Source organism: Lampetra planeri, chromosome 31, assembly GCF_965212315.1.
Source record: "Lampetra planeri chromosome 31, kcLamPlan1.2.h2, whole genome shotgun sequence".
Classification (NCBI taxonomy): domain Eukaryota; kingdom Metazoa; phylum Chordata; class Hyperoartia; order Petromyzontiformes; family Petromyzontidae; genus Lampetra; species Lampetra planeri.
Genome location: NC_136137.1, coordinates 516,547 through 539,788, shown reverse-complemented (window position 1 = coordinate 539,788; position 23,242 = coordinate 516,547). Strand labels below are relative to the sequence as shown.

Genomic DNA, 23,242 nt, shown 5'->3' with positions numbered 1-23,242 from the left:
ACACGATTTATCACGACGGGAAAGCCTCGCTCTCGACGGGCGCCAGCCACTTCCGAGAGGAGGGCTTCGTGTTTGCCTCATGAATTTACATCGCAAGCCCTGGGCCAATATCTCCGTTTGTCCTTTCTCACGGAGAGCCACCTCGCCTTGACCTTGTGCTGATGATGCGTGTGAGCTGCGAGTTTGGGTAATTCCAGTATCTTCCAGACAGAATTGGATCTGTCAAAAGTACACCAGCTTTAGGTTGCCAGACGACTTCTTTTGCTCGGGGAAAAAAACCCGAAATGGTTTTTGAAAATAAAATCCCTTTAAAGCCCCCAAAATCCACAGGTCTTGATCACTACGGGGCTCGGCTGTTTGCTGTCGAGATCCGAGTGAGCAGCGGGGCTGGGAGCTTTTGAGCGTCACCTGAGGAGCATAAATATACGAGGTCGAATGTTTGCCTGTGTGTGTGGGTGTTTGTATGTACGCATACGTGAGTGTGGGGAGCGGTAGTGGTTAGTACACTGTGCCACGAACCAGGCAACCCGAGTTCAATTGCTGCTTACAGACAATATAAGGAGCGAATATCAGTTCTCGGCCTCCCCTAAAACTATTTTATTTTTATTTTACAAGATAAGGCCCACTGAGCTATATTTCAGAAGTGACATGGCCACAAATTATAGCCCAATGAAATGCCTTATCATTTGGAAATTTATAGCAGCTAAATATTCTAAACGCAAGTTGATTTTAAATGTGGTGGGAAAAACCGGAGAACCCGGGGAAAAATCCACATGACCACGGGGAGAACAAACTCGAAATATACAGCAGGTGTCTGGGTCAGGATCGAATCCACGACCTCCTGTATACCTGGCGAGGTAGTTAACATCTAGCCACCGTGGCGTCCTAGGGCTATTCAGCCTTAAATTAGTAGCTGGAGGTCTGTAAGCATCAGCACTGGGGATACGAAGGCAGCCCGGCGTGGTTCTGGCCACCCGCCCACCCGCCCGTGCGCCGTGCCTGCCTCCATGGATGCTCGCTCACAGCACTTGTCCAAACAGTGTGTGTAGGCCACATGGAGGATATTTGTCTTTCTTATTGTGTTTGTGTCCATTTGTGAATGACTCTGTCAGTGTGCGTATTTGTAAGCATGCAATCATCTTCTTAGGTTTTTTCGGTAAAGTCACGTAGAAAGTAAAATAAAATAAAAACAAAAATCACGACGTTTCGGAGGCAACACAAGTCTCCGTCATCAGGTGGGACCGTCACAGCCAGATTAGCTGTATCATCTGGCTGTGACGGTCCCACCTGATGACGGAGACTTGTGTTGCCTCCGAAACGTCGTGATTTTTGTTTTTATTTTATTTTACTTTCTACGTGACTTTACCGAAAAAACCTAAGAAGATGATTCCTTGCAGTCACTAAAGCTTCAAATCTAGAAGCATGCAATCATTTTGTTTCCAAATATTTGGCCAGTGACGCGGCCCAGCGGTAGGGCGTTCGCCGCTTGTTGCAAGGGTTCACGGTTCGAATCGGCTCGCCCACCCTGGCTACTACTGCCGTGGCTGTATTAACTCTGAAGCACTACACGCCGTTTGTTTCACAGCGGACGTTAAAGATCACCTGGTGACGTGCAAAGAGAGTCAGCCACTGTGTGCCGGAGTTATGGTGCAAATTTGTCAAAGTCCAAGATATTACAGTTCAAGAAATTACCTGTAAAACTATATATATATTCATATTCTTGGTTCTTTCGGTAAAGTCACGTAGATAGAAAACTAAAAATAAAAATAAATTGAAAATAATAAAAGCAAAAAACGCACAATAAAAAAAAATAGAAAATAAATGTTTGTACCAGGTAAGGCCCACTGAGCTATTTAAGAAGCGACCTGGACACAAATGATAGCTCAACGAAGTGGCTTATCATGTGGACATTTATAGCAGCCAAATACTCGAAACACATGTTGAATTTAAGTGTGGAGGGAAAACCGGAGGACCAGGAGAAAAGCCCACGTCACCATGGGGAGAACACGCAAACTCAAAATACACAGGCGTCAGGGTTGGGATGGAACTCCCAACCTGCAAACCGGGCGAGGAAGAGAACATCACGCAATCGTGGCGCCCCCCTAAAGTAAATAATAAATTAAGTATCGAGCTTATCATCACCAGCAGTGGAGGAGAGACGCAAACTACGGGAAGAGAGATGCAAACTTCAAAGATACAGGCGTCAGGGTCGGGATCGAATCCACGACCTCCTGTATACCACGCAAGGTAGTTAACATCTCCTAGCCACCACGGCGCCCACCTGTGAATAATGGATCGGGATTACACCTCGCAACATCGCCCGCCACTCTAAAACTGCAGACCGTGTCCGTGAAACTTCACCTTCGTGATAATCACTTGCGCTGTAACAACGGCACTACCACCAAATCTACTCAATAATTGTTCTCATTCATGTTTACGGGTGCGTTATGTTTAAATATGTAAAATTGTAACGACGTGCCAGACGGTCCCGGCAGAGTTCAACGAAGGGACAGCACGCGACCGCAGTGCATTGCATGTTAGAACAAGCTATAGACACACACACACACGTACAATAGGCAGACGATATACGGCAAATTGGAAACATCCTTCATTGCGCTTCTTCCCTCCAGCAGCTTGTCGTTTAATTTCGATATGCGGCCCCTGCCGCTTGATTACCTAACGCGCAGCGCCGCTGCTGAGGATGTCGTCACGGTTCCCCGTCAGCCGCCCGTCGCCCGCGGCCCCCGGCCCAGCGGGGCCAGCGCTGCGACTCGCGACCGTTCCTCAGTTCCCATTTCCCTCGAAGTTGTCGCCGCTCAGGCCCCGTCGTGGCCCCGCAGGTGGTGGCCACGCCCTCGGGGGCCTCTCCCGGCGGCGAAGACGACGAGGGGACTCGTTTGACGGATTGCGACACGGGCGTCAGCGCCTCGTTTCCCACCTCGCTGCTGCTGCTGCTCGCCCGGCTTGGGGGCAGGGATTTTGGCACAAGGCACTACCACTAGAGCACAAGATACGCCTATCCATACCGATCCTTTGTTATTTTATGTCCCCTGTATTCCCTGTAGTTCTAGGAACACGTTTAGGTGCAGACAAGGCGCGGTGGATGTGGCTGGGTCTCAAGACAATTATCTGGACGGCGATCCGCACTGATCCGGCTGAAACGAAGCGCCGAGTGGAGGGGTGTCCCGCAGGAAACCTCTCCCGTGGTCATTGGTGAGATCACAAATGCACAGTGGCCAATCACTGTGCGTCTGTGCAGTGACCAGGCAGTTGCGTATGCTATTCTTAATACAAAGCCGCCACACTCGATGTAGTGCTGGCAAACCCTATTTACACATGTTTGACTAAATTCGGTCATAATTTTATTAAATCTACGCAATTACTCGTAACCAACTCGGTAGAGCCAACTGCGTATTAAAAATTTCCGTTGTCAGCAGAATTTTGCATTCAGGGAGAAAACCTAAAACCACCACAGGCATTTTGCTCAAAAATGTCGTGTCCAGACCCAGCCACAACCCATGGCCTGGCACCTCTCAGGTACAAAGAGCCAAGACGTGAATCACAGGAGTGGTGAATTATCACGCAAATCACAAAAACATAACTTTTAATACCCGAGGAAGACTTACAGATTTCACAGAACAGCCACTTTGAAAACAGGATAATCACGGGAAAGCTAGAACAGGTGACAACCCTCCTCTGGATTCAAGCCACCGAGAGGTGACAAATAGACCCTGTCAAGACATCTGCACCGGTGTATTTTTGAATTGCCCTTTGACCCATCGATCCACGTTGACCAACATGACTGACCGGCAGGTCGTATGGCAGTCAATGTATCAAAACCTCACGTTCAGTGTTCATCTCACATTTTCTGGCTCTCATTCCCTGTGTCTTCATCTTTGGAAAAGCACTAAACACTGTAAATGACAGCGGTAACCACCTCCCGTGGGACGCGAGGGATGTTCTACAAAGGCCGTCGCGAGCTCCTGGACTGGCTAAAATGACAGCTGCCCATGCCCCCTGTTTATCCAGCAGATAATTATTTCAGAGTGAGACATTTTGCTGGAGCCATCAGTCGGGCGAGCGATGTTGGGCGACGGTGCTTAACTTCACCGCGCCCCCCTCCCCGCACGGCCCGAGGTGTAGCGTGACCGAGCAAATACGCGCAATCCTATTCCACTTCCAGCCACCTTCCCGACTCAATCTCCGGGCTCTCTTTGTGAAAAAGCCGCGGCAAATGTGAGCCGCCCCCCAACTTCATTATTCCTCCGTTTACTCGGTGAGCCGCGCGGGCAGTCCCGGGACTCCCTCTCTCTCTCCATGCCTCCACACAATATGACGATCAGTCTCTCGGGGCACTTGAAGACAACCTTCACCTGAGAGAACCTGTGGCGTGTTGCAAAAAAAAATGGATATGCTTTTCTTTGTAGCTGCCCGGTCTGTTTTGTCTTTTTTTTTTTATCCCCAATGCTTTGTTGCCGTTACAGCCGAAGCACAGAAGGCTTTGCGGGATCGGTCGCGGTTTAATAAATACACACGAAGCACCGCGTGCCTTGCTGCTGATATGAGCGCGGCCAATCACGGACGGGTCGCCGATTTATTGCGAATGCTCACCTCTCAAAATCGACAATTGTCTCCCAATATTTTACTTTCCACCATCCCCTCCGTCGAATCCCGCGAGTTAAAACCCAGCACCGCTCGGTTGGGAGGTCATTAACCAGTGGTGTAATGCCTCACTCCTATGACGGAGATCAGTCTCTCCATAGAACAAATACTCTTGAATAAACCATTTTGTGGAGTTGGTTTAATTAATTAAAATGTACTTTTTATATGCTAGAAATATTAAGCGGTCTATGTGAGCACTCATGCTCCGAGGTACATTAGCTCAGCTATCACGCCATTGCACGGACTACATTCATGCGTGTACATTTGTCAATCCAATGCTGGATGAAGATGACGATAATTGATTGTGCATATAGATAAAACTCAATGGGCCTGTCAAATCCTACCAGAATGCCATGAACACATCGCCATGGCAATTTGTCACGCTGATTTGGCTCCGCTTTCAAGGGGAAGATGAAATTCGACGGAAAAAAACACGCAACGTTCCGTTGCACAACTTCCCGACACTGGACCGTTCCTACCTCTTAAAACGAATCACGCAGGCTTCACCGGCTTATCGCTAGAATACCCAAAGTGTCGTCGCTCGCACAAAATAAATGCTCCGTTTGCCGCAGCAGCAGCAGCAGCACGGCGTGGGCGCGCGGAGCGTGGCGACGGAGGATCGCGCCAGAAACCCGGCACCACTTTCATTTCCTCTCCAATCTCGGAGCAATTTCATTCGTCCCGACGCTGTGCGCGTGCGTGCCTTTGTCTATCCATCTGCATTAGAGGCTCCGTTTTGTCTTTAATTAACCCAGCGACTTGCGCTTTCACACGAACGCGTGCGTACCTGCCAGCCCCGACCGATCCTATGCTGCCGATTTTTTTAAAGCAATTGACCGCACACCGAATTTCAAAGCAAAACAATATGAAATGTCCATGTTTTTTTCATAAAGCGGAATGACCAGCTTTACTATCAGTATACGGTGCCAGGGATTCAACATCAGCAGCCTATTAGTAATCTTCTTTTCACGCAGGAAAGCCGCATTGAGTCTCATGACTCTTTTCAGGATGGTTCTGGCAAATTTTTGCAGGAAGTGGCGATGGTTGCTGTGTGGAGAATCCACATCGAGTAATTTGCGTTGTAATTTTTCAAATTCGGAAAATGTGGACCCTGACGCCGGCGCATGATGACCTACTCTTGTGAATGAAGTCACGGGATCTTTAACGTCAACTTCAAAGCAGACGGCGCGTAGTATTCTCGTGGTTTTAACACCCACCGCAGTATTAATCAGGGCAGCCACTGGATTCCAACCGTGAACCTCTGCAACAAGTGGGGAAGGCGTAACGGTAGAGAGATGTTGACTACCTCGCCTGGTATACAGGAGGTTGTGGGTTCGATCCCAACCCAGATGCCTGCTGTATATTTTGAGTTTGGATGTCTCTCTCCCCGTGGTCGCGTGGATTTTTCTCTGGGTCCTCCGGTTTTTCCCTCCACATTTAGAAACATGCTTCATTGAGCTATTATTTGTGAGAGCCAGATCACATCTTAAAAAGAGCTATATAGCTCGTTGGGCCATACCTGGTAAAATAACAATGGTCAAAGTTTAGTTTGAAGAACCGTGAGCCCAACCAGGCCTTCATCGCCTCCACGTTGATGATCATGACGATACTGGCAAGTATGCCGATGTTATTAGGTAAGAACTGGGTACTACACAATAATTGCAATGTAATGAGAAATATAATGTGCACATTAATTCATTAATTGATTGCAAGTTATTACATTATAATGACAGAATGTTGTTTCTGATTAGAGTGATTCTGATTAAATTGGCGGTTATGACGTTATATATATGATTTAGAAGCATGGATAATTCAACATACTTTTTTTTTAAAGGGAGACTTGGTATACAGAAAAACTAACACGATCATTAAATCAAGATAAAAACGATGTTTGTCACAAAAATTACTTTGCATTATATGTGCATATAACAAGCATAAGATTACATTTCAGTCGTATATTTCACACCCACGAAATTGCGAATGTTTAGTGCTGTAATACTCTTACATACAGCACCGAAGCCAGAAGACCTCCCAGAGGTCATCAGTTATTATGATGGCATCAATAATGAAATCAATGATGATGGTGATGGCGACGACGGTCATGATGATGATGAGACCTTTTGAATGGGCTTCAGAAATAATCCAATTTCATCGTCTGGGACCTGACACGAGGTGGTGTGGACCGTCAACTTCGACAGACGCTAATGACAATGAGAATGATGACAATGATTATAATGATGACAATGATGATAATGATGACAATGATAATGGCGGCAACAATGTTAACGGTGGTAATCAATGATGATTTTGATGGAGATAAAGTTGATGTCAATGACGACAGTGCTCCGTATACCATTGTGGTTGAAGTCATAGATGTAATGGGGACACGAGACGTTCACCCACTGTCCGGGCAGCGTGGGAGGCCAGCAGAAGATGGCATCCCACTCCGGAGGGCACAACGAGCCTGGCTTACACACACACACGTGTACACACACACGCGTGTACACACACACACACGTGTACACAACAACAACCACCATTCGCCACTAGGTGGCGGTGACGTCACCACGGTGCTTGTGCCAGGCTGTGTACGTTAAGGCCACGTGAAGTGTGGAACGCCCGCTTGCAGGAGACGCAGGCACCATGGGTTGACTGAGATGACTGGCCGATGCACACGCGGTGCCCCCTACTGTGCCAACACACGTGTACACACACACACGCGTGTACACACACACACGTGTACACACACACACACGTGTACACACACACACACGCGTGTACACACACACACACACACGAGTACACACACACACACGCGTGTACACACACACACGCGCGTGCATACACAAAGATCACCTCGTTGCCATTTACAGCCGACCTCGTGACGCGCGACTCCTCGGCTCCCTCGAGCGTTTGAAAAAAAAATGTTTAAAAAATAAAGAACTAATAAAATTTTAAAAAAAATAAAGAACAAAGGTAAGCGCTGGGGTGAAGTCAGTGAAACAAAAATAAACCCCGACAAATAAATGCGATGTAACATTAACCGCATGCGACTGTGTCGCTGGAAACCCTGGCCACAAAGTGGGTTTGTCCTGAGGCCCTTCCGCCCACCTCAATTCTCTTCCCGAGTCCGAGGACCACAGCAGCCGATGCGGCCAAATCAAAGGGCGTTGGGGTTGGCACGGAACGACGAACACGGGGAGACACGGACACAGGCAGTGGCTGGCCGTGAACCAAGCGACCCCGAGCCCAGCAATGGCACCGGTGGTCTCTGGTGGCAAAAGCGCCGCGAGATCCTCACAGACGACAAATCACCACTGCCTCTGCACAAGTACCCAGAGTCTTATCGACATATCGGCTGCGTTGTTCAACTTGTAAGCAAATATGACTGTCGATTGCCGACCGATCCACTGCTGGATGAGTGCTTGCCCCACGCCACGCGGGTTTATCTGAACACTCGCTGGTCAGTATGGGTTTGGTGAGGGCGGGGGGCGCATATAAGCACAGTACAACGATTGCATTTTTTCTGCACTGTCCTCCGCTTACCACAACGAGGGCCTTTCCCACGCCCCGTTTTACACGTGGTGGTCTCCAACAAAGCACGGTCCAGGCTCAAAACTCTGCTTGGATGAGATCGGCGCGATCTGGGTGACTGGGTCACAGGCGAGATGCGGCTCATCCATTACTCGCCGCCGAGGTGTCCTTGGGTGACCTTGCTGCTGGTACGCCGCGGTGTGTCACGTAGACGCGTCACTATTATTGTTGTTTCTATATTCATTAACAAGCTCTCTCGTTTTTGCAACGGCATTTCATAGAATTGGAGTCAGCATAATTTCAATTCCCTCGTTTGCCAACAAATTAAAAATACGTGCAGACGCAGCGGAAATCACCTCGTTTGTGCTACCTGAGCTGTGAACATCCCCACAGCCCCCCCCATCACCACCTCCGCCCATCACTCTCATCACCGATGAACAGAGTTCCCGGTATGCTAACTCCTCCCTCACCAGTGAGCAATGTCTTCATCCTGTCGGGAAATTCACAACGCTTTACCAATTCATCATTTAACTTGGGAATTAAATAAATATATACAATGATGACAAAGTGCTCACGCTAGACCGTGTTGTTGTCTTTGAGCTTCAATATTATCTCAGTGTTCACTTGCTGTGTGCTGTGTTCACAACGTGGAGCGGTGAACTCAGCAGCTCGTGTGCTGCAGGCGCTGGCTCGGGTTGCTACATCACGGGACACGGGAGAGATGGCAGACTGCGCGGGGAGGCATTCGTCCCGCAGTGGATTGATCATGGCTGAAGATCATGATCACCATGAACGGGTCATTGCAGGTCAACTGTGGGCGGTGATGGACGGAGGTGAGGGTGTTGAGTGTTCACACGTGGCGTGAGGGTTGTAAAACTACACAACTGTCGAGGAGTAGTGTGGGGATACCATAAGGGGCGAGCGGAAGGAGATGCGAACGTGTTGAGAGTCATGTGGGCCCAAGGATGACGTATCGTTACGGGTTAGGGAAGGGGCTTTCGGATGGCACTCGCATGAAGGAGGGCGATACCGAGGGGGCGGGTCGTCGTTGGGGATCAGGGTGAGGATCGCCTAGAAGAGGGTCTCTGCTCGTCGTGGGGCGGTGTTGGCTGATCCCCCGCTCCGGGCAGACGAGTGAGAGGGCAGAGGGGATAGCCGGGACAGGCTCTAGATAGGTGAAGGACCGAGACAGAGTGCACCTACACTGGTGTGGGTGTATGAAGACGAGTGAGAAAGTGTTTCATTAACAGCAAGAGCCCTGATACTATTCCTCGTCTCCGCGTGGTTCTACTGCACAACACAACTATTAATTATTTTATTTTACCAGGTAAGGCCCACTGAGCTGTATAGCTCTTTTCAGAAGCGACCTGGCCACAAATGACAGCCCAAGGAAGTGGCTTATCATCATGTGGAAATGTATAGCAGCCAATACTCTAAACGTATGATGTTGATTCTAAATGTGGAGGGAAAAACCGAAAAAACTGAAGAAAAATCCACGCGATCACAGGGAGAGAGAGAGAGAGACATGCAAACTCCAAATATACAGGTGCCAGGGGTGAGGTAAAATCTAGATTTAGAGTAGGGGCGAGGTAGTAAACATGTCGTCACCGTGGTGAGTGGCTGGTGAGGGTGGTGAGCACACACCTGGCGTGTGGTTGAAGCTGTGGATGATGCTCTCGCACTGCTGCCTGGGGACGAGCAGCAGCAGCATTTGCCCTTCCTTGGTCAACACGTCGTCTGCGTCCATCTGAACAGAGGCAGCACAGACGCAGTGACACCACAACGGGCAAGTGCAGAAACACACGGCGCTTAAGCGCCACGGGGACGGCGCCACGCCAAGCTGCGTGTCTCCCCTGCCAGATAAACCAGCGGCATTGGTGCGAATGGAAACACCTGGCCCAGTTACTCCAGGGATCTCCTCTCTCCGTTGGCGTCACTTATCTGGCTTGTCGGCCAAATCATGAGACCGCCCGCCATGGCAAGGCGTGCGTGTGGTGTCTTGGATGATCGCCAGAGCACAGTTGCGCGCTTTGATCGTGCTCGTGTCAGCCTACAAGCCACACGCCAAAGCCATTTCTTGCTTCGATGAGCATCGAGGCATTGATGCCTTTCACCTGATTACAGCCGAGCTGAACCAGCGGTGGGAATTCCACATTGCTATGGCGGGGTGAGTATATTCATAGGACAAGCACTGTTGACTTCGCCACAAAGTGATACGTATTTTATCTACCCGGGAGGGATCATGGGCCGTGTCAGCCTGCAAGCAGGATTTAAGCTCTCAACCTTTCGCACGCGAGCCCCTCTCTCCACCGCTGAACCACCTCGGCGGTAATTAGCCGACACAGAGCCTATTAGCGATGATTGTACTCCCACTGTGACCAATTACACCCAATTAATTACCATTAGCAGATTGTCAAAGAATAAGCTTCATGGCTGAGTCGGTGCTGTCAATCGTGGAGTCGGCTGCTAATGGTCAGGCACGAGTTCACAGTCACGTCAGCAGTTCTGCTGCTGTGTTTGTTACACCTGATGACGGTTGCTTGTGTTGCCATCGAAACGTCGCGATCTGTTCATTTTCTATCTACGTGACTTTACCGAAACAACCAACGAGTCGGCATGTCAAGGTCAACTCGGCCACCACCACCACCCCATGACCATTATCGACTGTAGTCATCATCGCTGTGCTGGCGTCAGCATCACATCCCTGCGCCTTCACCATTCGGTGTGAAAAACAGCGCGTTATCTTATGGATAGACCGCGTATTGTCACAGGAATGGGGAATTCCCACCAAAAAATCGAAACTGTGGAGCGGTGGTACAGTGGTTAGTTCGCTGCGATTGTTAACCAGACGACCCGACGAGTTTGGTTTGCTGGCCACTGCTCATTCACACCGGTGGCAAGTGAGATCCGAACTGTTCCGACACACACTGGCCGCCTTTGTCTCCCCAGTGTCGACGTTTGCACTGCCCAGCGTGGTGAAGTCCGGTCAGAAACCCCGTCGCGTCGGGAAGCCTTCATTGCATCCTCTGCTGGTTGATAATTGGTTTTGAATTTTCATTTTTAAATTCAGAACTGACAAAGGTATGGAGCACCTGACATTTTTGTTACAAAAGCTTCTTGCATTCATTTGCCGCAACAGAATGTGTTTTTCTCAATAAATAAAGCGAATGTTATTTATAACCTTATTACAACAAGCATCCAGCCGCTGACGTCTGTTATTACAGAGCCCTGCTCACACCGCAATATTTACCGCTGTTATTGCTCAGACTTATGCGCACACTCACACACATACACACTGCCAAAGGTCCCTGTATAACCTTGTAAACTGTTGGGTCAAGTGGTGTTAGCCGGCACGGCACACGAAGAAGTTCGAGTCCATCACCACGCCCAGCCACCTTTGTCTCCCTCGTGGCGATGCTTGCATACACATCGCACCAGGTACTCATTTGAGACTGAGTCGACCTAGAGAGGTCCAGGACCGGTTCAGATAATCGTCACTGACGGTGTTGGCCGTGAGCGGGATTCGAACTCGGCTCGCCGGGTTCGTAGCGCAGCGCCAACCACGACACCAACACACACAGACAATACAGACAAAGATCCCCCGTGTAGCCTTAGCAGGCTGCTGGGGTAAGTGCTGTTTGCGAGCACCTATGAAGGCAGGAACGGCACTCGAGGGGGTGGGTGGCCAGCACCACGCCTGGCCGCCTTTGTCTCCCCAGTATCGATGTTCGCAGAGCGCATCAGGTACTCATTTAAGGCTGAGTCGGCCTAATACATACACAACCAATATACACACGCCGCCACTCATACGAAGCACAGACACATACCACACGAACATGCGTACAGGCAGAGCTCGCCAACATCAGCAAAGCGAAGCACAAACACGGGCGCACGCTCACGCCGTCTTAACAAAGCGACGGGAGATGGCCAGGCAGATGCAGCGACAACAGGGCGCGAATCTTGAGATAAGAAACACAACCACGTGGTGCTGGCCACCCACCCCCTCCTCGTGTGCCGTGCCGGCCTTCACAGTGCTGCCCGCTAACGGCGCTTGCCCCAGCAGTGTCAGGACGGTGCAAAGGACCAGGGCGACATGCGCACCACAGACACGGTAACACCTACGATGAGCGCGGTTGGCTACGTACGGTGACGTTCACCATACAGACAATACAGAGACGTAGTGACGTATATTGAGCCACTACGGCATTTAGCGCCAGTTACTGACAGAAGAGTGGAGGTGTGAGGACCCCTCTCTGGCACCAGGGTACGTATGGCATGGAAGGGGGCCCGAGGGGGCATGGTTCTGGTGACTGTCAGAGAGAGAAGAGGGCAGTTGAGGATGTGGCAGTCTGGGTGAGCCCGAGAGGGCACGTGACCAGGACAGGGGAGCGAGGGGGGACACAAGGTGGCGAGAGGGACACGTGGTGTGTGGCCCAGAACCTTCTGGTCGGATCTAGAAGGTGGTGTTGCCGAGGGCGGAGCCAGGCCACGTGCCGAGGGGCATCGAAGGGAGGTCCCGAGAGCCGATCAGGGCTGTCTGTGGGAATGGAACCCGTCGGTGCTGCGTCTCTTCGGTCCTCGGTGTTCAGTCTTCACGCTCCGCATCGTGGGTCAGGCAGCGTGTTACTGACTGACCCGGTGATGTAGTTACCCTGTTGGGGCGTGAGAATAACGTGTTGCCTTCAAGTTCAAGTGTGTGCCTCCGTGGAACCCACTACACATACACCATAAACAGATGTCACTTATAGAGAAGAGAGAGCCAGAGGAAGGTGATGACTTGTTGGTTCGGCACTTGAACAGGGACGGAGAGGGCTGGAGTTTGAGAAGGGGGGCCTGGGGCTGTTGAAGAGCGGGGGGGGGGATAGTGGGAGGGGTCCTTCTTGGACACTCCGTTTCTTCCCTCGACTGCATCATTGCGGGCTACAGCCCATGTAGCGATTGTGTTAGACCGGGAGTCGGAAGCAGAGGAGAAGGAGCAGCCTCCCACCGGGTGGAGGTTGACTGCGGGTTTTGACGCGCGGCCTTGAAGCAATGCACAGAGCAGGGCTGTCCTCTGCCAGAACGAGCACAGAGGCACAACTAATGGGGAGTCAAAATTCTCGTTGCCTTGCAGGCAAGTAAGGTACGCCTTGAGTGTCTATTATGCACTGGTTATTACACCCACATCGTATGCGCTCACGCGTATACATGCACACGCAATGCGGGGCGAGACATCATTGTATAAAGAATTCTATTTTTTTTCCATCTCACATTTTGTACCAAACGTACACGTGTGATGCATGCACAACGTATGCATAAATCATGATTCCGTGCAGCACAGCATCTGTCATCGGGTCGCCTCCTTCAATTAGGTCGCACCTGCTTGGATGCTGCTTGCAATGTCTAGAATGTCATTTTCTCTGGCCATGCACGCTGCGGAGACCCCTTCCCATGTTCAGCCCCCCCCCTCCCCGCTTATCTTTTGCCTGTGACGGTCTGTCCCTGTGAATCATCTTCTTAGTGTGCACTTCCCCACAATATCATCTCAACGCCTTCTTTGATCTGCAGAATTCCGCTGAAAAAAATCCCTCTCTCCAGAATAACGTCGTTCCATTTTGACACTACAATCTCAGCTTGTATTGCCGTACGTCCAAAGCCTTTGGCCGAATCACCCGTCGACTCAAGTCGCGATTCCCCTTCGAGGCTCGCGCTGTCACCATCCTAGAATCTCACCCTGAGCCGCTAAGAACGTTGCTGGCGAACGGAGTGGAACGAGGCAGACGCCCGGAGTAATGAACACTCCCTTCCACCTGATGAAGATTGCTTGTGTTGCGATCGAAACGCTATTTTATTTTATTTCTACCTACGTGACTTTACCGAAAGAACCAAAGAGTAACACTCCCTCGGTCGAGAAACAATCACCCGCACCTCCTCCTGGTTTGGGCATCCCTTCTCGAAGGCACCGGTGTAAAGCATCAACAGCATCAACAGGCCACTGCGCATTTCTCCATAAAATGGGAAATAAAGACAAGCCACGAGTACGAGTGTGGCCATGCAACACAAACTACGGAGCACAGTAAACCACAGAAACCTGTCAAACGTCACGAGCTCTCTCTCTCTTTCCTGCAGCCCCTTTGGTCGTACCCATCAGACCTCGACATTGGCATTTAGCTCCCGAACACATCGTGCCATCAGACGCTTGAATAGAATTTGACCAAATGTTACCAAGCTGCGGGGTGATGGAGGCGGTGAGCATAGCCGGTGGAGCAGAGGACAGCACAGGAATCGATTTTGCTGCATTGCCCCTCGACTGCACAACACGTATCCCCACATGAGCCTACGTGCAACAGCTGTGCCGTACACGCTAGTCCAGAGATGTGATGAGAGGGAGGGCATTACCAATGGGTCGCGATGTATATCCGGTGATAGAATGGCCTCTTTTCTGACTTTGCGCGCGGTCCGATCGCATTGAGCTGGAGCCGCGTGTGGAAGATGGGATGATATTCCGTTCATTCGCTCAGGTGAGAGCCATTTGAGACACGGCCACAGCAGTCAATAAGAGATGTAATAGCACGTAACTATGTTAAATGAATGTATGCACCTGTCGCATAGAAACGTCGCAGAGATAAGGAAAGTTAATAATTTCCCCAAACGGTTAAATAAGATATCGACTGTTCACAAACCACCCAAAATACAAACGCATCCTTTCATTGCACAACTCAAAATAATAATGAGCCTTCTTACGCAGTAGAAACTGAAAATGACGATTGTGGTGGTGATGCATGTTGATAATGAATGTACGATGACAATTGTTGATGTAACAATGTTGATGCTGATTAATGATTAACCGTGATATTGATTATAAATAATTATTGGTGTTATTTAGGCCTTAATTCTTCACTCGATATTTTCCGAATCACTGCCGAGGCTGGCTTGGAGTAAGGATTACAGGTGTAAGGCACTACCACGAGAGTATAAGGTGATAATATCCGACATTCCTACAATACAACTCGTAAAAATATTTATGAAAAAGATCGATTCAGTGAAACGAAAATAAACCACAGCGAGAGGGAAGTGGCCGGGTCCCAAATCGACTCCGAGAACCCCCTTCGGGAATTTAAGCGCTGGCGAGAACGACAACGATGACGACATTAATTAAAAATGCTTAATAATCGTGATGGTTATGGATGATAACGGTCATGATGCATTGGCGATGATGCCGAATTAGGAATGTTACGCATTGGCTTTTATAAATTATTCCTGTTGACGGTGTGAACGATGGCCAATTAAGAACATTGAAGTTTTTACATTATTGACGACGCGTCTGCATTACTCACCTTTGTGGAGGCACAGCACACAAAATGAGACAATGTCGCCTTCATACACCCGTCTCTCCACATAACCAACGTATACAACTAAACATTTTTTTGTTACACAATCCATGAACCCGATGTCCCCTGTGAGTGCATCATCTCAGCAACATTGATTCAACAAAAGCAAAACTCTGGACCGGCCCGGACACGCAGCGTCTCATCAGCGGCAACCAGCCAGTGGTGGTGGACAGCCAAGATGCCAGATGACACCGGCTTAGGGGCCCTTATCCTCAAGACACGGGTCACGGCTCGACGCGAAACTCGTAGACACGGCAAGGTAACGAGAAACGAAACCGCAAAGTGTGCGAGACGACTGAGTGACATTGGGAGTCCCACCGCCTCGCCGTTCAATAACCCCGAGCGGCGACCCGCGACGGACGTGAGGCCACGCTCAGCCGTCTCGTGCCGCCATTCATCTCGCTCCAAGCCCCCAGGGCCCGAACCTCGGCCGTTGCGCCAATGCAACATTCCTCACGGTGCCCAAGGGCTGCTGTTGTTGCTGCTGCTGTCGTACGTGTGTCACGCTCAGCACACGAGACTTGCGATCCAGGGATCGCCGGTTCGATCTCCCGGAGGCAGTTGAAACAGTTTGCAGGTTTCTTTAATCCCCACCTACACATCAACCCAACTACCCACCTACCCATCTACCCTTCCCGCTGATGTTCCACCCCGACATATAAATGGGTAATTCAAATCGTATTATCGCCAGGCAGCGTGTGGTGGGGTACAATGTGGGTACTCCAACCTCTCATTTGGGCCAGCGTAGAAGAGGATGAATGCCATTGACGAGGGCTCTCGAGCTCCCTCCGGGGCGGACCCTTCCGCCAGCAGTGGCGTGGGCGAGACATTGCAGGGCTGCGCCTTTACGTAAATCAAAATAGCCCACACCGCGCAGATTCAACTGAATGATCACGCTGGTTGAGCGTTGTTTGGTCACGGGGCGTGACTGGTGGAAAATGCATCGCGGCTTAATTGAGTCCGGGTCTGTTCGAGTCGGGCACACCGCATCCATAGAGCTCTCGCTGCGGGTGCGGCCGCTTCAGAGAGTCCCCCCCACCGCCGCCAGACTCCCAATGCTCCTGGCCACACACAGTGATGCATTGAGCCCTCGTCAGGTCGAATGTTGTTCTGGAAGGACGAGATCGCCGACATTTGGCATAGTCTATGCTAAGTTTATAGTTGAAAAAAAAAAATCTGAAAACTAAGTTTAAAAAACACGACGCTGAAGTTGATTGGTTTCACCTCGAGGCAGGGCCAGCCTATGGCTCAACTTTGTAGCTCCAACTCTCACTCAAAAACACGAAACACAAACGATCCCAAGGATCAGTGAGTCAAGTCGCAATCATCCTCCTGTGGGTGACGCTAAAGCCGATAAAGAGCCAGAAGGCAAAGCCCGACACGGTTTGCAGGAAGCGTGGTAATGTTGATGGTTACCGGCAGATATCACGTTGTGCACACGGCACCATGCGTCGCATATCGTCCACGTGTATATTGACACACACACACCAGCCTGGCGCGTACAGATCGTGGGTTACCAGCGACTTACAAGCACCAACAACAGCAACAAAACTCGGCACATTCGTGAGCCACGCACCGACTTAAGATGACACAAGATAGGCAACGTTTTGGGCAATGACCCTTCGCATGACAGAGAGGGCTTCTCTCGAACTCATTTACATGTGCGCACACTTAACAGTCTACTATGCTAAAACAGTCCTGCATCGTGCACTTTGTACATTGCTAGGGTGGAGCACAAATCCAGTGTGTAGTTTGTGTAGATTAGTGTGTGTGTGCGCAGTGTATAGAGACATGCGTGCGATGTGCGTTCGTACGAGTGGTGTGTGTGTATAGAGTGCTATGGGGAGCGGTCGTGTAGCGGTGAGCGCTACGCTGTGCTACGAACTCGGCGACCCGAGTTTCATTCCCGTTCACGGCCAACACCGGTGACTATTATCCGAACCCATCCTGGGCTTCCTCTAGGTTGACTCAGCCTCAAATGAGTACCTGGTGCGCTGTGAACATATCGCCACTCGTGAGACAAAAGGCGGTCGGGAGTGGTGCTGGCCACCCACCCACCCCCTCGTGTGCCGTGCCGGCCTTTATAGGCGCTACTCGCTAGCAGCACTTGCCCCGACAGTCGATATATCTTTATAGCATGGCGAGCATGAAGGCTGTGTGCATAGAACCGAGCACTGTGTGTATAACGCACCTGCATGCTTGCTGCAGCTCCTACTTCAGTTGCATTCATGTCAGCCCGCGTGTCTCCCCGTCTGCCTATGAATGATCATTACCCATCGCTGTTCGATCAGTGTCTGTGTGTCACAAAGCCCGTTCCCTGTTATTGACAGCAGTACCCATGTCACCTCTGGCTGTCCATGTACTCTCTGGCCGTCTCACTCTGCGTCTGTCCCCGCGGGTATCTCACCGTCTGTGTATCTGTGTCTGTCCCCGTGTCACGCGTCTCACGTGTGTGTGTCTGTATCGCGCGTCTCACGGTCTCTGTCCCCGTGTCCGTGTCGCACTGTCTGTCCCCCCTCGTCTCACGGTCTCTGTCCCCGTGTCCCCGTGTGCATGGCGCCTGATCTCGCGTGGCGCGTCCCACGGAGTGAGCGCGCGGATTTGCCTCCGCGGCTTTTATGGAGGCGAGGCGACCCCCTCGCTCGCTCGCTCACTCATTCATGCAGCACCACACGGAGCGCGCCAGCCACCCATTCAAGAGGTCAGCCCCATTCACCATCCAGTCCCGATCCATGTAGAGACCAGCCCCATTCACCATCCAGTCCCGATCCATATAGAGACCAGCCCCATTCAGTAGATTCCAGTCCAAGAGGTCTACTGCATCAGCCGCAGCGAACCAGCAATCATAACCGAGACCACGTCACCCCCCCCCCCCCACTGGCTCCCAATCCAACATCCTCCACGGGCTTGCCCCCCCCCCCCCCACACAACACCTCTTCGGTTACTCCCATCTCATGACTCCCCTCGAAGCAGTCCCTTTTTCGAAACCAAGGGCTCTTCCTTCGGTGGGAGGTCATTTTTGACTCGCCTACCTCCAATTTGGAACTCCCTCGAGCCATCTGTGATGTCGACTTACTGGCCTTGCTCAGGTTGAAATTCTGGAGCCATCATCCTCGAGCTCCCAGTTCTACTTAACTTGTCAAAAGTCAGTCTTCTCAAAGCTTCTTAAAGTTTCACGACTTTCTGGCTACACTTCTCTCCACTTATAACCTCATGCTAATAGCAATTTCCCCAATCTATGCTCCCATTCATAATTGGGTACCCGTTGATAGGAACTCCCTGCGTTGGTCTCAATTCTTAGGAACATTGCTGCACAACTTCTTTAAATTGTACGAGCAGTTTGTCTATCTTTTACACCTCTTAACGATACCACATTCTACACCAACCTCGTTATTTAACCCAGTTTTGCTCATATTACTTTGCGCACCAAATTAACTTATTTAAGATTACTTTTGGCAACGCACAATTTCTCGGACTTGCACACTACCTATGTATATTACAAATTGCAGGAACATGTAAAATGTAATATTTAGGTTGCCATACATCGACTTTAACAACGTAGCCGAGGCCACACCACGTGGTGGATTGCGTGCTCTTCAACCCTCGGTTCTGACGGGGCTTTTGTAGCCATGGGTGGCAAACGTCCCCGGGCGGGTTCTGCACGCGATGTCACCGCGCCGTGCAGTCAGCTATGTCAGGTGGCCCACATCACCTGCTGCTGCAGCTGCTGCTACGCGTCCCAGATTATTTTGCCGGAACGCAGATTAGGTTCAAATTTTCACCCCCACCACCAAGTTCAAGCACAATTTTACCTCTGGCAAAGGCACCAATTCTTGGATCACGCACAGCGATTATACAACCTGGTCATGGGAAGAGAGGACCTGCATAGCTTCTGGAGTAGGCCACTTGGCCGGATTTCCGTTGACAGCATAGGAAACTCGAAACGAGCAAGGTGGTGGGTGCTTACAAAGACTTTCATGAAACCCTGCCAAGACTGATCACAACCAACGTTAAGGAGTAAAGGACTTAACATGTACTTGCCAAGTCACCGCAGCATGAACAGAGTAACACATTCGCATCAGGGGCTGCATGGGACAGGACTTGTGAAACGCCAAATGTACGAGCGCGAATATAAAAGCCTCAAGCATATTTACAGGTTATTAAGCGTTCCATATATGTAACTGCAGGAAAGACTTAACTTCACATTTAAAACGAAGGCTAAACAAAACCAGGAGAGCAAAGTGCGTCGTATTAGTGAACTTTATTGCAAACTATAACTTTACAAAATACAAGTGCAAATTGGATTAAGTTAATGGTTTAAAAAAAGGGGTATTCTTAAACTTTGGCAACTGTTTGAAAATCAATATGCTCTCTCCAAAGTGTTCGCCACAAAAGCAGATGATTTCTGTTCAACAACCATGCATTCGGCCTCAACATCAAGTCCGTGGAATACTCGGTTTCCTTGAGCTGGTGGGTACCACCGATGTTTTAGAATCACTCCCGTCGACCAAAAATCATTTTGCCACTAGAATACGGTTTTTGTAATGCCAGTTTTAGAGCATCAAGCTGTGATTTGTATATTTTCCACGAGACGATTTTTAAAAATACTTAATATATTCTGGCCTTGTCAAACGCAGTCCACAATGCATTAACTCTTAAGTGTTTCAGCGCAGAAGTGAAGTTTCGGAATGCGTTCCAATGTTATTTTGAAAGGCAGCAATTTACATCTTAGCACTTTAACGCAGAATAATACAGAGTACTGAACAGTTAATCATGTGTATTCAGCTTTATTCAAATATGATTTATATCCGTCCAGAAGGCTCCATTACAAGTCAAACTGCAGCTACTCCAAAACTGTATTTTTTCATCTCTTGGATTCCCACACAATCAGTAAAAAAAAGTCTTATCCACCTTATGTCAACATTTGCTCAGTTTAATAATTTTTTATTGAAAAGTTTCACACAAAGGTCTCAATTCACGTCGGAGGCGTCTACCTCAGATTAAAAACATCCTGCATGCTCAAAATTAACTGAAAGCCAGAATTCAATGTAAAAAAAATCTGAAATTGCCAAACTTTGGAAAACAATTTCACAAGCAGAGAAACAAACCCCTACAAAGAAAGAATGTGTATCATTTACCTGCGTAAAGCAAAACCGCATCACACCTGTTGGGCGAGAGCCTCGCTTGGGCAGTGGAGCAACGCGCGTTGGCCTTCACGTCTCTCACTTTACAATCACCGATCCTCCACACATTTACTAAAGGGCTCAACGAGGGCTCCCCCAAAAGCTGGTTCCTGCACGTGCTCGCGGTCGGCAAAACAAATCCATAAAGAGCACGCTGGTCTCGAGAACGAGTGGGAGAAATTACCACACTTGTAAACATCATCTTCGTCGTCGACAGGAGGCAAGGCATCCTACAAGAACCAACGTGAAGACCTCCTGCGCAGACACCTGGAATATTTGTACCGAATTGTAATAAAGATAAAGGTTTGCACTGGTTTGGAATACCCTCAAGTTCATCGTGGTAGATACTGATGTATTATTCAATGTTTGAGACTCGGACTTAAAAGTATTGGTAAGGGTCTAAGTGAAGTAAAATTGTAGCAATGCACTCTCGCAGGGACATTTTACGCAACACAACCTAGGTTGCTTAGCAATTGGAATAATTTCATGGCTTGGCAAATTTAGCAAGTTTTGCACAAGGAAAGAACACTAAAATGTTTGTTATAATCTACATAGGGTCATTAGTATGGCAGTAGAGACATAAAAGGGGCAACTATATGAGAGAGAAACAAGCTCAGATTAAAATGTTACAAGCAGACTGTTAGAAGGACAAGCATATTGCATAGGACGTGTATACCTGTTTTGTTAAGAGGCTAGTTGTTTTGAAGGCTTTTATTGTTAAATAGTCATAATTCAAATTATTAGAGCCCTTACATAATTATAAAAGCAAGCAAAGTTAACTTTCTGAAGAGCCATCTCCAAAACGACTTGCCACAAACCAACTTCAACATTCCGGATACCACCACCAAGGGCCTCATCGCAAGCGTATCACCAACCACTTCTACCGCACTCAAATACCACCACATCCCCCCCCTTCAAAAGGAACCTTTACAAATAAAAAGCTGCCCCACGTCAGCTCACTGCCATCCAAACCCAAAAGCAGCTTAAAGGCAATTGCCTAGGGGAGGCATCTTCCATCTGTGAAAGTAAATGGGCAATCCCTTCCATAAACCATCGGCCTTCCCATAAATCTTCACCACAACGATTAACCTTCAAAAAACATGCTTATTCATTTGGAATACTCAATAGATAAATGGATAGGCCCGAGAGCCAGCTAATCAATCTTTTATCAAGGAGCCAAACACTAAAAATGGTATTATTAAATTTCACTCATATCTAACATCTACTCCGCCTTAACCAAGGATTAATAACATTAAAGGTTTGACACAATTAGAAACTGCATTGATGCCACCAACCTCCTTGCAGGAGGAAAGCAGGCAGAACCTGCACGATGTAAAAGCCAGGTGATGATCCCACCTTGAAGACCATTAACAGGTAAATAAATTAGCGTCCATGGCCATACTTTCAATATTGTGGTGAAATATGATATTACGTGAGGGGGTATAAAGCAGCAAATGACAACGCCCTTGCGTTTATCGGCATCGCGATATTGTTGAGTAAGCTCCACCGTCGTGCTGAAGTGTCTTCCGAGCGCGACATCCGACTCAAGGGCCCTGGTCGCGTCGACTCCACCTGAAAAACGGAATTCACTCAATTACCCGTTCATCCACACACAGCTTCACTGTTCTTTTGCACGCTGGGAACATGCACTACATGGACTAAACCACTTTTTTTTTTACCTCCTGCAACCCCAAAACTAGTTCCAGAGCTGCACCCATCAACAATTGATTAAATCAATTGTCTCAAATGCATCAAAAAGTGACAAATTAGCAAATAATTTGAAAAATTAAGGACAGGGCTGGACTCAAGGTCCAGGTGGGAGGGGTTAGATTACATCACCACCACTGGGAGTCACCGTCCTGTTGGGTGTACACCATGGCCAGTTTGCAGCACCATGGAGGCCGGATGGAAGTCTTCCACTTTTAAAAATTATCAAATGCTCAATTTAAAGCGATCAGAACTAGTTGGTTAAACGCCTAAACTAACAGGTAAAAGGTGCAACCCAGAAATTGCTTGCTCACGCCAATGCTGGCAAAGGGACTTCCACTCAAGGGAGTTCTACAGTGGTCCTTTAGGAGGGTAATTTTTGGCTACTCACAATCCAATAAGATGAGACTAATGACGAATTAGCAATGCACATAAAAAAGAATTGGAGCAGTACATTTTTACGGCAACTTTTTACCCAACAATTTTACAAAAGAGATGGTTTCCCTCAGCTGCGAGATGAAACTCAAACCCACAAAACCTAATGTCCGTCTGTGCGGACTCCCGCAATTACCTCCATGCCCCCCGTGGCTTCTGCCATCTTCTCGGAGTGCAGTGCAGAGGCAATCTAATCAAGTTTCCACCACAAAATATTTGGCTCAATGTTTAGTTCCGTCATCCAGGACGGGGGGGGGGACGACAAAATGAATGTGGATGCCCGCGAGAACGGGTCGGGCGCCGAGGGCAGCGTTCATTGTGAACCCGAGGCAGCCCCAGCCCCGAGGCTCG

General features: G+C 49.2%; 2 protein-coding genes across 6 annotated transcripts in view; both read right to left on the bottom strand.

Annotated features, from left to right (window-relative positions):
* LOC144729046 (parathyroid hormone/parathyroid hormone-related peptide receptor-like) overlaps nucleotides 1-18,012 on the bottom strand; it is a 41,526-nt gene extending 23,514 nt beyond the window's left edge. The window contains exons 1-3 of the mRNA XM_078608894.1: nucleotides 17,758-18,012; nucleotides 9,841-9,943; nucleotides 7,016-7,126 (exon numbers count right to left, since the gene is read on the bottom strand). Coding sequence (XP_078465020.1) covers nucleotides 7,016-7,126; nucleotides 9,841-9,943; nucleotides 17,758-17,796 — 253 coding nt within the window. The 5' untranslated portion in view covers nucleotides 17,797-18,012. The remainder of the gene's footprint in view (nucleotides 1-7,015; nucleotides 7,127-9,840; nucleotides 9,944-17,757) is intronic.
* Nucleotides 18,013-19,812: 1,800 nt separating this feature from the next.
* Nucleotides 19,813-23,242, bottom strand: part of LOC144729045 (uncharacterized) — a 38,603-nt gene continuing 35,173 nt past the window's right edge. For all 5 annotated transcript variants that reach the window (XM_078608887.1, XM_078608891.1, XM_078608889.1 and 2 more), the window contains exon 21: nucleotides 19,813-22,321. The gene's annotated coding sequence lies outside the window, so the exon portion shown is untranslated. The remainder of the gene's footprint in view (nucleotides 22,322-23,242) is intronic.